Raw genomic sequence first — 14,559 nt, 5'->3', positions numbered from 1 at the left:
AAAGGAAAATCATGTGTCCTGCAACAAAAAAGTTTGAGATCCCTGTGTTGTATGTTTATTTACTCCGGAAGTAAACAGGGCACTCCATGCAGTCAGCATTTTTACAATAAACACTTACAACAGAAAAATAAAATCTAGCCTATCTGATGACCCATTATGTTTTTGTCACTTTCTTCTTTTTGGTGACTGTTGCTCCAATGGGTTTCTTTTGTGGCTTTTTCTTTGTTGGCTTTGGTCGTTTTGTGTTGTTCCTTTCCAGTTTAGTCTTGACTCCAGAAGCTTTCACAAGATTGAATTTGGGCTTCTTGGCTGTCACATGAGAAGCAGCTAAAACGATGACACGCTTTTTGTCCGACTTGGAGCTGTTTTCTGGACAGGACTTGAATAAATCCAGATCTCTCACCTTCTGCCCTTTTAGGTTAGAAGGGAGGCCACAGGTAGCGGCTACCTCCAAACTCACTTTCTCCATCCACCTGGTGGAACATGCAAACTGTGAAGGAGACATGTATATCACTAGTCCTCCATGCTTCCCATCAGATGGGTCTTTATTTCCTTAAATACTAATTACCTTCCGAAATTGATTACAAACCCCTCAATCTGAGGAAAACATTCACTGACCTGCGCAGTGGCAGCAAACTACAGTCACACAACAGAGGATTGTCTTGAAGGTCAACCACCTCCAGCCCAGTGAGGAAGCCCAAGTCAGGAAGCTCCTTCAGCTGGTTTCCTCTCACAGTGAGAGCCTTCAGTCCTGGGCCAAGCCCAGCGAGAGCGTCCCTGGACATCTGCACATCGGTGTCAGAAGGGAATCGTGATGAATCATTTAACAGAGCCAAACAGTAATCTACAATAATGTGCAGTTGCCGTAGGCCACATTAGATTGGCCCAACATACAGATTTATCAGAAAAAAAAACAAACAATAGCTTTATTTCAGTCACAGTTAAGATATCTTACAAATAACCAGACGTAAGAAAAATCATAGGTGCTTAAATTGGTGGCCTTTAGCATTTACAAATTCCTGTAGTATAGTTTCTACACTCTCCCAACTGCATGTTTTATTAAGTATCCTTTATTTTTGACGACCCCAAAAGAAGAAACCCCCCACTATATAACGGTTTTGAGTGCATTTGTTCACTTTAGTGGTGATTCGGCGCAATTGTGAGTTACATACTACCGTATTTCTACCACTATTGTGTGCAGTTAACTAGCGAACTAGTGATGCCTACACCCTGAAAATGCTTCTTCCCTGAATGCCACAATTTATTGAAGAGCTTGCTGTCATTATTTAAAATTCAAAGCAAGGAGGTGACCCCCGCAGTTGAGTTGGTCAGCCAGCCATGAGGAACCTGGAAGCCTGTTAGCTCCCGAGCTAGCAAGGTGCTTAATACCCCTCAATATACAGTATAACCCCTGGATACATTCCAGTCTGAACATTTCGGTGGCTCAAAAAACCCATCTTGTTTGAGAGTGGAGATCAAGGCTTATTTTTTTCCCCCCACAATTTTAAATTAATTAATTAAATAAATATTTTATATACTTGCGCTCACTCTCTCTGTGGTATGGTAAATTTAGATTTTAAATTTACTTGTTTTTACTGCACAGGGACTTTTAATTCTTAATACTCATTTAGTAAATTAAAATGAAACAGTCATAAATGTTCTTTTTAAAGTATGCATTAAACGCTACATCTAAACTCTAATAAAAATACATATTTCCGATTTGACCAAATAGCCTGCTACAAGAAATAAAACAAGTTACAAGGAAAAGCATAAACATGCTGTAGACAACGCTCAAGTGTTATTCATTTTATACCCTCTCGGTGCTCATCTGGTTCATGTACAGCCACTTCAGACTTTGAGATATCGGCCGGAATGCGTTTGGTCCCACTGAGAGAATTCGGTTTTTAGACAGGTTGAGTTCCTCCAGACTGATGGCTTTGGATATTGCATCAGTCGGAACGTTGGTCAGTTTATTTGAATCCAGGTGAAGTTTACCAAGAAAGGCAGAGTCCAAAGCACCTTTGGCAATAGTGCGTATGGTGTTATTGGTCAAGTAAAGCTCTCTTAGTTTTGGAGTTACTGAGGAGAGCAAACCCGTGGGTTCCAGTTTTGAAATGGCATTGCGTTCCAGGTGTAATGCAAAAAGATTTGGTAAGAGTCGCAGAGCTGTAGAAGAAACAAAGACGTCAAATATAACTCATTCCTTGTTCCACGCACCATGAATATATATATATAAATATTTTAATATCAGTCAATCTTTCTAGCCCACTGACCTGAACCAGGAAACTTTATCAAACGATTCCCCTCCAGATAAAGGTAACTGAGCGCCGAGACTCCAGTGAAGGTTTCAGGACCCAACGATGTGAGATCATTGTCAGAAAGATATAAATAAAACAGTTTCTTCATTCCTCGGAATGCGCCCCCTTCAATCTCACGAATTTTGCAGAATTCCAAGTGCAAAGAAATAACTTGGCCGGTGGCTGGAAAACTGTTGGCGGGGATGTTGTGGAAGTGGTTGCTGCGAAGGTCCAGTAGTTGAGTTTTGGCAGGGAAGCCTCGCGGGACTTTGGTGTGACCTCGGTTCTCACATGTGGCATGCTGTGCTTCAATCTAGAAGGGGTTAAAAAAAAAAAAAAAAAAGTATATTCATCATAACTGACGAGTCTCATTAGCTAGAAAATGTGAACTCACGTGACAGTCACAGTTAACTGGACACTTGACGTTCTGTTTGGGTTTGGCCGTCGGTGGGCTGCTGACGGCAATCACTTCCTCCTCAAACTCATCCTTCAGTGGGTCACCCCTGCTGCGGCAACGCATGTCCATGGCCGCCACGGCACGGAGCGGCTCTTCGGACAGGTGAGGTGGTCCTGCGCAGTTTCCCAGCAGCTTGACACCACCGACACTCGCCCAGTTCCTTAAAGGCCTCATGTAGCAGCTACAGTAGATGGGGTTGGCTTTAAGAATAAAATTAGTAGTAGAAAAATTAAACACACGCTAAACTTCGAATAAAGAAGCGCTGCATACCAGTGAGGTTGAGGCTGGCAAATTTCCTGGGGCCCGCGAGAGGTTCCAGGTAACGAATCTGGTTGTGACTCAGGTCCAAGTGGGAGAGCAGTGATGCTTGCGACAAAGCCTGCTCTGACACGTCTTGGAGGGACATGTGGCTCAGGGACAAGTGTGTGAGCTTTGCCATGGAGACGGACTCTTCGCCGAGGTAGATCATGCGGTTGTGACTCATGTCCAGGCGCGTTAGCTCCTTGAGTCTTCAATGGGCAAGATAATTCAAATGTTCTTAATTCCTCATGCTGTTATTGTGCATTGACAGGAAATGTTGATATCTTTCATTAAAAGGTTATTGATTGACTGAAATGAATTTAAGTTAACTTTTTCTTTTGTGTGCTCACCATGAATGCAAATAAAACACAAGACCAATATGAAAATTCCTGCAAACGAGTGGTCGTGAGTCCGCGGATCAGATTGCAGAGATTTAATGATATGTGGAAAGATTAAATTGCATAGATAGGGCTAAAGCACAAAATGGATCTCTAAGGAAAACAATTAACCGTTGTAAATCTGTAAATGGAGCTGGCAAAAGTACTCTCATTCTGTACTTAAGAAGTACTTTTGAGTGTTTCTCAGGAGTCACCAGGTCTAGCGTGTAACGATCAAGGCTATACTGAAAAAAAAAATCCTACCTGGTCATAGCCTGAGTGGGGAAAAACTGCAGCTCATTGTGCTCCAGACTGAGGCGTGTGAGGGTGAACAAGCTTGCGAATGCCTCTGGAGCTAAGTTGTTGATGGAGTTATGGCTGAGACGAAGCCACTTGATGTGTTGCAGGCCCTGCAAGAGACAAAAAAAATTGGGGAGTGGCGGGTAATGTATTCTTTTGAATGCAGCTTGTTTGTTATCAGGAATCCAAAAACAAAACCAACAACCACTACATTTTGTCAGATTTGGATACAGATGCATATGGAGGACTTCCTTATTTTGTGCCACAATGGAACCATTTCTCCGTTCTCAGATTACAATTAGTTGCACCTTTTTCCCCTTTACATCATTTTGAATAAACCCAAAAACGTATTCCTTGTCATCTACAGCCTCATTCTTCAATGTCATTTGGCGCCCACGTACCTGGAAAGCCATGTTGGGGATGTACACCAGCTGGTTGTGGGTGAGAGCCAGCATGTTTAGTGAGCCAAGCTGCAAGAAGGCTCCAGGCTGGATCTCCTCAACACTATTGTGGTCCAGATGAAGCTCCTTCAAAGATGAGAGGCCGTCAAAAGACTCCTACAGGGGTGATTGTGGAGGGAAAATTTGTTAGAAAGAGCACAAACTTGTGGAATTGTTGGTTTTAGTTGTCATGCCTGGTATAGGATGTCAATTTTGTTGTAGGCCAGGTTTAGGGAGACCACGCGGCCCAGCATGCGGAAAGCCCCCTCCTTCACTGTGACAATGTTGCAGCGCTGTAGGTTGAGGTGGGTGAGGTAAGGTGTGTGCAGAAATCCCCCTCTGGGGAGCACCTGGAGGTTGTTATTTCTCAGGTCCAATTGGACGGTGACCTGTATGCAACATAGTGAGAGAAAATAATGTCAGAGTTTATTTTTTATCCATTTCGGTATGTCTAAATCATTGAGACTTTATAGAATATGAAGCATGTAGGCCTAGATTTGCTTTAGTGGGCCACATAAAAGGACATACAGGACCGGAACAAGCCCCTTGGCCTTTAGTTTGACACATGTGAGCTACAGCATTTGATAGATCTCATACTGTAATAAACATGCTATAAATACCATCGATTCCAATAAGAGGCATCGGAATTTCATAGCAAGAAGAGAAGTAGTGTGCGTTTGAAGCAAGATAGTAGACATCAATTTCTCACCTCGTCAATATTCGGGGGAACCTCAGTAAGGTTCTTGCCAACACAGGCCACCGTGAGCTTGGCGACGTCACAACTGCACACCCGAGGACACTTGCCTGCTTCCACATTTGATATGATTGCAAAAGTCGCCAGTAAAATTGCGGCGGGGAGGAGGACAAGCATCTGTGCAAGGAAGATGGTCATGTGTACAAGACTTGAGAAATTAAAATTGACTGCAAGGGCAAGTCTTGTAAAAATATTTAAATATGCACGATATTCATATTAAAAGTATGTAACTGTTACAATGTACCTAAATAAAAATAAAACCAATATTTTTGATTACACTCTCAATACATGGCTTCACCGCCCCAATAAGCTTAAAAATACATCTATAAAAAATATATATAATGTGAAAGAACAAAATATCTTACCTTTATGCAGAAATCAACTTTTGTTTCTTTGCCATGAAATGTTTTAGGAAAAACAAAAAGAAAATACGAATGAATTTTCCTGTGACTTTTAAAATACAAAGTCCAGCGTGTTCAGGGTCTGGAGTCCAATGGCTAAAAACGAGTCTTTGGTAAATTCTTCCTCTTGTGACCCCTGATCCCTGCACCCCCAACTGCAAATTAACACCTTGGTTTTACATTTTCTGCCCAGTTAAAGTTGGAGAAGCTGCAAGGAATAGTCACATTTGTACATTAAGCATTACCAGTCAAATAGATTTGAACTCAAGTATTCATTGTGGCATTAACAATTTCCTAAACAACTTGACATGCTCAAGTTACCGGATAGACGACAAATGGAAACCGATTGGAATAAAGCGCGAGCCATGCAAACAAGATGAAATCAATTACATTTATTTTTACAATGCAAAGCCACAACAGCTTGTGACTCGAGTCAGAAAATACATCCCTTTCGAAGTTTACCTTTACTTTCACAATATTAAGCAGCTCATTCATAGTATACATGACATACATTAATGAGCTTCAAGAACAAGATAAAAAAAAAAGTAAAGGAAAATGCAGAAAACAAAAATGTACATCAGCCTTAAATGACATCATTAAGTTTGCATTCAAGGACATCGTACAATATAGTGTGCTGCGTAGCAGGCAAACATCACCTGACAGCCTCAACTTTTTTTTTTTTTTAAATACACCAGCAGTCACAAGGAAGATGGTATCTAAGTGTTAGGCAACAATGTCCAAGTGAACAGATCAACAAGCATCCAGCTCCAAAGAAATACAGTAAACATTATTTTGGATGAGGAAGATGTGCCTTTCACTCAAATTTGAGCAAATGTGATCCGGTTCCCAAAGGGCCATGAAAATCGTTTGTTCATTTGCAGTCCTCAGCTCTCTGGGCGGGCCCTTTGCAAGGTGGACTGAAGCTTGTGTCGAGAAGAGCCACAGGACTCCAAAGCCTTGTTGTTTCTGGGGATGATTAAAAAAAATTATCTCGTCTGAAAGCACTTGTACACGGTCAGACAAAAGAAGAAATGGCTGATCATGCTGATATGTCACAAAGGGTTTGAAAATTTTATTTTAATGGTACTCTATTTGTCATTTCACTAAAGAGCGGACTTACCTTCCTTTGTCCTAGTTCATGCTTGAAGGAAATTTGTTAATAAAGAAGAATGATAAAAAAAAAATGTAATTACAGTCCAGAATTGTGTGACTGTTGGGAACGACTGTTTTTTTTTTTATTATTTCAAAGGAGACATGTTTCTTGTTTTCACAACTGTTAATCTTAATACCATGTCTGTGACATTTTGTCTTTCTGAGCTTGTTTTTGTTGGGCAGAGCGAGGGTTGGGTACATGTGAACCCCTCTAAAAAAGTGCAAAATGTTAGAGCGTATGCACGCTCACACAAACACGATTGATTTATCTTTCTTTAGTCACATCATTACGACTGCGTACTCAGTGCCATCCACACTTGGAAAAAAGAACGCTAAACATTTTTTTTCAAAATATGAATGAGGCATCAACACTAATGTGAACTGGCACTACCCGTAAGCACATACAGTACATAACTGTTTCCCCACACACCAGGTCCGATAGCATTCATGTAGTCGGTGCTTTGTTCCTCATGAGTATTGTGCGATGTTTTATACCTGGAAGCTGCCTGCTGATTGCCTCATTTTGTCACGCCCTTACCGGGACATGAAGGCTTCCAGCACAGCCACACTCTCTTTGGGGAAGTAGTCTTGACGAACAGCGTGCTCCAACACCTGCAGGTGACCGGCTACCACCAGCACAGGCTTCACCTTATCCTCACTCTGGGATGACGACAGGGAGCGGAGAGAAAAGAAATGAGTATGGAGACTGAAAAGGCATGTACATAGAGGTAAAGGGGAGTCTGTTTCTGCTAACCTTAATAAGCCCCAGCAACACTAGCAAAGAGGACACTAAATTGTAGCCTTGGAATGATGAAGAAAAGGCTTTCCTGAGAAGGGCATCTGTGAGAAGAAAAAAAAAAAAAAAATTATTAAAAGCTCTGTGGCAATAGCTTTTACGTATATAAGGCAAGTCCAAAAGGAATGTGTTTGATAGTGTGTTTGAGAGAAAAAAAATGCAGAAGAAAACCCTGATACTGAATAAAGCATTCTGCAGGATGTCGCTACAGTGAGGCACGAGATTTGTGCCATAATTACAAGCATGCAAGAGGAAGTTTTGAGACTGATATGAAATACTTATGTCATACATTTGCAGCCATATTGCCCAACCTTATAAAACATGCAATATATAACAAGAGAAGGTAACAAGAGATAGATGTTTTTGGTACATCACAAAAAAACTCACCAACACTTTCCAAAACTGCATTCTTAACTTCATTATTGTCTTCTTTGTACACAGATGCAATTTTGAGAAAGGCTTCAGCTGTTTTTCTTGCATCAGACACATCCACCTGGCCGAAAAGGGAAGAAAAAGGAATCAGCTTTATCCCCGTTTTTAAAAAGCTATGGAGTTCATTTTGTATGGCTGTCTTGAACTTTGTTACTTTGTGCGCGGAAAATGAGAAATGCAAGGTCGAAGGTGGTTATAATGTATCCCGCGTGGTAGGGGATAGGTTATACGCATTACCGAAAAGTTATTTGTTTCACAGAGGAATTAGGGTTCATGAACAAAGTCATTGAAAATTTACAAGCTAAATTGCTGCAATTAATGTACTGCTGTCTTTTTTTTTTGGACCTTTGATATTTATCAAAACCATTACATATGCCAAGTAAAGGAGCCATGACCCTATCTATCAGTACGGAAACTGGAGGCAGTGGACATTTTGTCCAAAAGTTTGCAATTCACAATTATTGCCATTGATTGTTCAGGAAACATCAGTGCACATGGCTACTTGGCCTTACACGCAATTTGGGGGGGGCTGGCATATACAGCGAAAAATTTACGAATTTCCGCACCCCCAAAAAAGGACTTTGTAATTGTGTATTAATGACAAAGCACTTAAAACAGAGAGTATCATAAACCAAACATCAAAATCATGCATTCAAATTTGGCACATAAACGACTGTATTACGTAGTTAAAACTTCACATGAGGCTCATCAATAGTAGTAGCTAGCACGCTAGCCTAAATAAGACATTAGCACCACAAAGTGACGCGGTATCAGACATGGGCAAACAAAAATGCGCTTGACACAAACGGTATGAAATGGTTTAACTCGGATTTTGAAACAAAGTAAGACTCCATGGTATCTTGGGAATTCTTGGTGTTAATTTTGTCCCCAAAAAATAATTAAACTTAACAAAGCGCAAAGTAATACTTTTGGCCTGAGCCCGAACCAGCAAATATACACTGGAAATAGTTTTTCGAGGAATACTTGTGGCTTGGTTCCCCATAGAAATCAGCCAGTATGCAAAATCAAGAAGCCCGAATAGATTTAATATATGACAAAAAATGGGATCAAATAAATGATTTGAATTTTTCCAGATTTTGGCACCCTTCTCTTGACTTATCATCGACTGTACCTGTTGCTCAATGAGTGTTGCTCTTTTGGATCCCAGCTTGAGCAGTTTATCCGGCGATGGAAAACTGAGAAAGGATGAGACATTGGGTGGCCGTGGTGCTGATGGTGGTGTGGAGAACTATAAGGACAAAGTGAGAGGTCAGTCACAGAAACATGTTTCTTTGAGGATTTTGAAGGGAAAAAATGGTCCAGTCTGTAGATGCAAATCATTGCATTTCATACAATGAAGATCTAGCTAAAACGTTGGGCTAATATTTCATTAAACGAAAAGCAATTGATAAATGTGTCGGAATTATTAACTCTTTTCATAAGAAGCATTACCTTGCTGCCAGAGTTTAAATCTTGCTCCTCCTCATCCTCTTCTTCCTCCTCCTCCTCAATCTCCTCTTCATCCACCTCTTCGTCATCATCTTCCTCCTCTTCCTCCTCCTCCTCCTCATCATCATCATCATCGTCGTCGTCGTCGTCATCATCATCATCATCTCCCGGTTCACCCTCATCATCACTAAAGAAAAGTTAAGATTTTGATAATCATCCACCTTTACGACCTTCCAAAAGCGCTAATCTGAAGCGATGCTGCCGTTACCTGAGCGATGCCAGAAGCTCGGCCATGTTGATTCCTTCCATGAAATCTCTGAGTGCTTTGCAGCCGTCTTCTCCCAGGTAGTTACCTGCAAAACACACGGTTGAGCACATTCTAGGTAGTTACAGAATATTATATTCATTGTTATCGTCATAATCATCCTGCCGCCGAATGTTTACATATTGTCTTCTGTTTTTTTGCAGGTTGTTCAACTGGTATTTTTACTCCTTTCCATTTTTGTTTTAATTCTATTTATTCTCATTTGTTTACCGGTAAGCCCAATGAGGGCTCAGCTTGTGCATGTTTTGCTTTATGAACAGCCATAGTGGGTTATGAATGAAGCAATTGGAAATTCCAGATCTTTACCATTTAAGTCCAGTTTTTCCAACTGATTTTTGTTTTTGACTGCATGGGCCACAGCCAATGCAGCTTCTTCAGTTAGCTCTCCAAATGACAGATTAAGTTCCTGTTGAATGTAACAGAGAATTTGGTCAGAGAAGAAATAAAGGTCAAGTAGAAAGAAAGGATTCTCCAATAAGTATAGTAGAACAGTACATAGTCTAACAAAATATAAACATGTAAATAATCATTGATGAGCAAATATGCCCTATTTGGACACCTATGGTCGACAGCGACAATTCTAATAAAAAGCTAAAAATTTAAGTGTAGCATGATTCTGACCAAAACCTGGTGAATCAGGAACAAAACTGGGGAAAAGGATGCAGCCAAAATATATTTGCATTTGTAGTTTTCTACATTCCAGGGTTGATTTTATCATGCCAGTCTAACAAATTGATTACAATTACGTTACGACAGGACAAGTGACCACACACTAACCTTCAAGATCGGTAGTCCTTCTGAAACCGTTTCGGCAATGGCTGTGGCTCCAACTGGGCGCACCAAACAGTCGCCAAAGTTTATTACCTGGATGCTTCGTAAATGTTTCAGGGCCTGTGAACGAACAGAAAGTGTTAACAAATCAACGAAAATATTGGTCAACACTATCATGTCACATTTGTCTGATGGTGATGCCTTTTTTTTTTTTTTCCAAAGTTGATAGCTTTAACTTTTTTACACCCACGTTGCCATCGTGTGGAGGCTTGAGCGGCTCCCTGGAGTGCAGCTAGCACTTTGGGGGCCTGACTAAGAGGAATCTCACCCTGGTGGACGAACCAAGCGTTAAAACTTGCTCTCGACTACACACCTCAAAAATGGCATGGCTTTCAGGGATGAGACAGGAGGTGTGAAAACCACACGAAACTACTACTACTACTTTTTTACATTGGATTTTTCTACTGACATAAAGCTGGTAAGCTGCATTGAGTCTTCAGATAAGAACAGCAACAGAGCCAATGGGCTAATGTGGCCAATCCATATTTAACGTGGTCTACTTGATACGAGTTATAAATTGTGGCAATGGTATTTACACTTCACAAAAGGGTCCATTTTCCCTGTCATATGTAGTGGCAGGTCATAGTTAATACAAAATGATCATGCAACCTCAATTTTTTTTATTAATCATACCTTAGCCATGGCAATGGCCCCCTCTTCAGTGAAAGTGTTGTCATTGAGATTGAGAGTGTGCAGGTTTGGATTGTGCTGCACCGCCGTCGCCAGGGCGTTTACACCTGGGTGATTGATGCCATTCTGTGGCATGTGGATCTCCTCCAGGCTGCCCATCAACTACCAACACAAGCAGAAGTTCTTAGTTCACAGAAGAACACAAAGCAAGCACATTTTCACTAAAAAGAAAGCGTGTCTCCGAAAAACAAAATGATGTAGGCAAGTAGTATATCAGGATACATCGTCGTGAAACTGTGTTTGGAGGGCAGCACTTAGCCCACAACATCAGTTGCTATGTTTCAGTAACATTTCCTGTAGGTCTTTATCTATTAAAAGTCCAATTGTCTGTTTGACCTCTCTACCTGGAAAGCTTGAGCGAGAGCTCTGGCTCCGTCGTTCTCCAGGCGATTCCTCCCGGCCACAAACACTTTGAGACCAAAGGGAGGCCCTTCTGCTTTAGACTTTTTATGGCACTCGATCAGTGAAGCAGCCAATATCTGAGAAAGGCAGAAGAGAGCCGTAATGGTCAAATAGGAAATTCTGTATATCTAAAGTACGTCTAAATTGAGGATGATTTTCACATGATTTACCTTCCCTCCTCCAATGCCCATGCCACAGTTGTTGAGTCGAAGCTCCTGCAGAGTGTAGCAGGTGGAGCTTTTGAGCAACTGCTCGATGCCTTTAACGCCGTCTGGGCCGAAGGCGTTGTCACTGAGATCTAAAACAGTCAGCTTGGCACCCGCAAGCATGAGAGCATCACCCAACGAATTCTTTGACGGAGAAAGAGAAAAATATTGGGACCTTGTAGTCATGAGAAAAAAAAACACGCACAGAAAAACAGTTAGGACAATGCTGTTACCAGAGCAGGAGGGATCTCAGAGCGGAGGCGGCCGGTAAACATGTCACTCCAGTAACAGCGCTGAAAGAAATAATCTTGTTTGATTTATTGCCATTTTGAAAATAAAGAAATCATCTTATTTTTTTTAGCTTTGCTCTTCTAAATATTTAGCCACCCTCGGTGCTTGGTGAAAAAAATCCAAATGACCAAGATGCAAATGAAAGTTTAGAAAAATCAAGAGTATATGTTTGAAACCTTGAACTGGCTCTTTGTCTCGAGGGCCTTGGCGATGGCTTTAGCAGCCTCAACACCTACAGTGTTTCCCTCCAATCGCAAAGCTTGGAGACCTTCAAAGTTCTCGATTTCCTTCACAATCTCTTCAGCTAGAATTTGGGAAACGGTTAAGACAGGGAAGGAAAATAACTTAAAATATCTTTAAAAATACATGCAATACTGAAATGTGAGTCTATACATTTTTTTCCTGAGCTGAAAGAATGGAAATGTCACCATCTCACCTGATTCAGAATCATCGAGCTTTCTTCCCTGACCCTTGTAACTCAGCTCCCCTTCTTCAACTCCTGCTTTGGCCAAAGAATCGGCCAACTGTGAAACAATGTCTGTCGCCATTAGGCTATCTGGGGGAAAAAAACAAAAATCATGATTTTCTCATTTTCTGAGATAAGCATAGACAATTGACAAAAAAATGTAACACTTGTTAATTTATTAATCACTTATTATGCATTTTCTACTACAAGTGACCAAGATTTAAGAAGCTTCATCTGACTGCAAACTGCAAGACATCCCAGCTTGGTTATTCTGACCAGTGACACCTTGCTTGTCTTTGTGCACGTGTTGAAAAATTCTCTCTGCAGAAAATGTTATTATTTATAATTATTATTATTTTCTTCACGAAAGCCATCTTCAAAACGGATTGCCTTGATTTCCCCCTTGAGCCCGAGAAAGAGGGAAAAATAAAATCATATGGAGCAGGGTTGGGTGAGTAGAAAGATTGCTTCAACACGGTGATGCTTTTCCTATGACAGGAACTGTCGGATGCTCAGGCACTGTGAGCAGAAATATTGTCATGGTGATGTCTTGCCACAATTATTGCCTCTTCTCTCAAATAAAAACCAAAGACTACATGAGCCCTTGTAGACAAGCTGCTTGATTGTATGGACCGTAAGGTAGGGAGAAACTCATAACATGGGTTCAAAATATATATTTTGTTCATTGTGATACCAGTCTGAGTTCTTTCCCGACACACCTTATATTGTTCTTCAGATCAGTTCTAACTGGTCCCAGTTCAGTGACCCCAATGAATGTCCACACTATTTCCGATCTGTCTGCTATTGCACTGAGTTTGAGGCCAGATAGCTGACTCCTTTTTATAAAATTACTAACAACAGCAGTCTCTGAATGTGAGCTGATGTAATGGCAGCGATGGAGGGTGGTCTTTGTGCAACCAAAAGAAAAAAAAAAGCATGACAGTTCAGGCATTTGCTATCTCGTTTGTTTCGATAAGAACTGATGTACCTAAGCATGAATTATAGTGTACACAAATCGAGTGGGACAGCTTTATTCATGGAACCTAAATGACAACACGACATTAAATGACCAATATGCAGTCTACATGTTGGTAATGTCGTATTATCATTCTTATTGTCAAGATTTTGGAGTCGAGCACAGATGGGGAAAAAAAGAAACGATCACCGATCTGATTAGGATACGGATTATTTAAACTAATTGTTTTCTGACTGTGCAGTTGACTCCTACTATTTGTAGGGGATTAGACCCGACCATGAATAGCCATCATTTGCAAATAAATGACGCTCATTGAAATGAATTATAACATATAATAACATTAAAACGTATATAAAAAGCGTTGCTCAATATTCGACAGACGGAATATCTTTAAAGATATTGGGGACCAGATCAATAACGTCATTGATCGACCAGCAAATTATGACACTACAACTGATCACATAAAATGAAAAATGTTTGCCGATCGGAACCAGTCACTCAGATCTATGTAGTGTTTATTGTTATGTACAGTACTAAATTTTCACAATGTAAAGGTATTTACAGTAAGCGTGCTAGGCCTAGCATTAGCCACCTGGTGCTAATTTAATGGATACAGACCCGCAAACCAAGTCAAGAAGGTATAGAGTTGCTATTAAACCAGTCAGTGAAAATTCTGAGTAACTAGACGTTTGGCTAAATAATTCAACTTTACACGTGTGTGTGTGTGTGTGTGTGTGTGTAGTGGACGATATAGTACAGCGATGTTAATCTTGACAGTTGTACTGTATTAAAACGGAGCGTGGTTCGGCCTTTCTCGCCGGACAAGAGAACAGCGCGGACCGACAAGAGTTGAGAAAGTTCCAACGGGAAATCGACACTGGTACTATCATAATGAAATGAATGACAAAATTACCCGAACGCTGCAGTTTTCAATGAATGCCGTCGAGTTCACGCTCCCGCTCCTTTCCGACGTTCAAACAACACTTAAGCACAGCACAACACACTGCTTGACGACTCAAGAGTTGGTGGTCAAGGGACTTGTAGTTCATTAGCTTACACTGGTGCGTTCAGGTTCCACTTTCAAGCTCCAAAAAGCAAATTCTTTGAAAAATTCAGTCGCAAATGCCATAATTTCCTTTGAAACTTCTGGAATTCTTATTAAACAAATTGCTCGGGGATTGACAGACGACCAGTCTAGAATGAATCAGAGTGAGTTA

At 40.8% G+C, this 14,559-nt stretch overlaps 3 protein-coding genes across 5 annotated transcripts; all 3 read right to left on the bottom strand.

Annotated features, from left to right (window-relative positions):
- Positions 1-154: 154 nt before the first annotated feature.
- On the bottom strand, positions 155-4,186 carry LOC148322874 (chondroadherin-like protein). The gene is made up of 8 exons (XM_088317575.1): positions 4,133-4,186; positions 3,696-3,841; positions 3,025-3,263; positions 2,692-2,954; positions 2,274-2,610; positions 1,814-2,166; positions 619-785; positions 155-473 (listed from the first exon to the last, which is right to left on the bottom strand). Exons 1-8 carry the CDS (start codon positions 4,184-4,186, stop codon positions 155-157), a joined length of 1,878 nt encoding a protein of 625 aa, XP_088173701.1.
- A 173-nt stretch (positions 4,187-4,359) lies between these two features.
- Positions 4,360-5,063, bottom strand: LOC148322873 (chondroadherin-like protein). Its single transcript, XM_088317293.1, has 2 exons — positions 4,881-5,063; positions 4,360-4,560 (listed from the first exon to the last, which is right to left on the bottom strand). The coding sequence occupies exons 1-2, from the start codon at positions 5,061-5,063 to the stop codon at positions 4,360-4,362; spliced, it is 384 nt and encodes a 127-aa protein (XP_088173419.1).
- Positions 5,064-5,703: 640 nt separating this feature from the next.
- LOC148322872 (ran GTPase-activating protein 1-like) lies at positions 5,704-14,552 on the bottom strand. 3 transcript variants are annotated; one of them, XM_088316756.1, is made up of 16 exons: positions 14,256-14,552; positions 12,337-12,456; positions 12,077-12,204; positions 11,843-11,902; positions 11,574-11,753; positions 11,346-11,480; positions 10,945-11,103; positions 10,258-10,371; positions 9,787-9,886; positions 9,424-9,508; positions 9,159-9,342; positions 8,839-8,955; positions 7,662-7,767; positions 7,233-7,318; positions 7,017-7,138; positions 5,704-6,292 (listed from the first exon to the last, which is right to left on the bottom strand). In XM_088316756.1, exons 2-16 carry the CDS (start codon positions 12,446-12,448, stop codon positions 6,211-6,213), a joined length of 1,770 nt encoding a protein of 589 aa, XP_088172882.1. In that variant the 5' UTR covers positions 12,449-12,456; positions 14,256-14,552; the 3' UTR covers positions 5,704-6,210. The 3 variants fall into 3 exon arrangements, with proteins under 3 accessions (XP_088172882.1, XP_088172884.1, XP_088172883.1); XM_088316758.1 differs by having other exon boundaries at positions 6,996-7,138; positions 14,256-14,551; XM_088316757.1 differs by having other exon boundaries at positions 12,337-12,452; positions 14,256-14,351.
- Between the last annotated feature and the right edge of the window lie 7 nt (positions 14,553-14,559).

This window comes from Idiotropiscis lumnitzeri, chromosome 15 (genome assembly GCF_059441095.1).
Source record: "Idiotropiscis lumnitzeri isolate Australia: NSW breed Sydney's pygmy pipehorse chromosome 15, RoL_Ilum_1.0, whole genome shotgun sequence".
In the NCBI taxonomy this organism is placed as follows: Eukaryota; Metazoa; Chordata; class Actinopteri; order Syngnathiformes; family Syngnathidae; genus Idiotropiscis; species Idiotropiscis lumnitzeri.
The sequence above is the reverse complement of the archived record's forward strand: the minus strand, read 5'-3'. Positions and strand labels throughout refer to the sequence as shown.

Bases quoted from the DNA above. Each gene is read 5' to 3' on its own strand.
- LOC148322874 (XM_088317575.1), bottom strand. From the start codon at position 4,186: ATGCTGGCTCTCACCCACAACCAGCTGGTGTACATCCCCAACATGGCT. The intron at 3,842-4,132 runs GTACGTGGGCGC...TGTCTCTTGCAG, and splicing joins TCCCCAACATGGCTTTCCAG to GGCCTGCAACACATCAAGTG. The intron at 2,611-2,691 runs GTGAGTTCACAT...AACCCCTTCTAG, and splicing joins CAGTTAACTGTGACTGTCAC to ATTGAAGCACAGCATGCCAC.
- LOC148322873 (XM_088317293.1), bottom strand. From the start codon at position 5,063: ATGACCATCTTCCTTGCACAGATGCTTGTCCTCCTCCCCGCCGCAATT. The intron at 4,561-4,880 runs GTGAGAAATTGA...TGTTGCATACAG, and splicing joins TTCCCCCGAATATTGACGAG to GTCACCGTCCAATTGGACCT.
- LOC148322872 (XM_088316756.1), bottom strand. From the start codon at position 12,448: ATGGCGACAGACATTGTTTCACAGTTGGCCGATTCTTTGGCCAAAGCA. The intron at 11,903-12,076 runs GTTTCAAACATA...TATTTCTTTCAG, and splicing joins AGACAAAGAGCCAGTTCAAG to CGCTGTTACTGGAGTGACAT. The intron at 6,293-7,016 runs GTAAGGGCGTGA...AATCATCCCCAG, and splicing joins CTGGAAGCCTTCATGTCCCG to AAACAACAAGGCTTTGGAGT.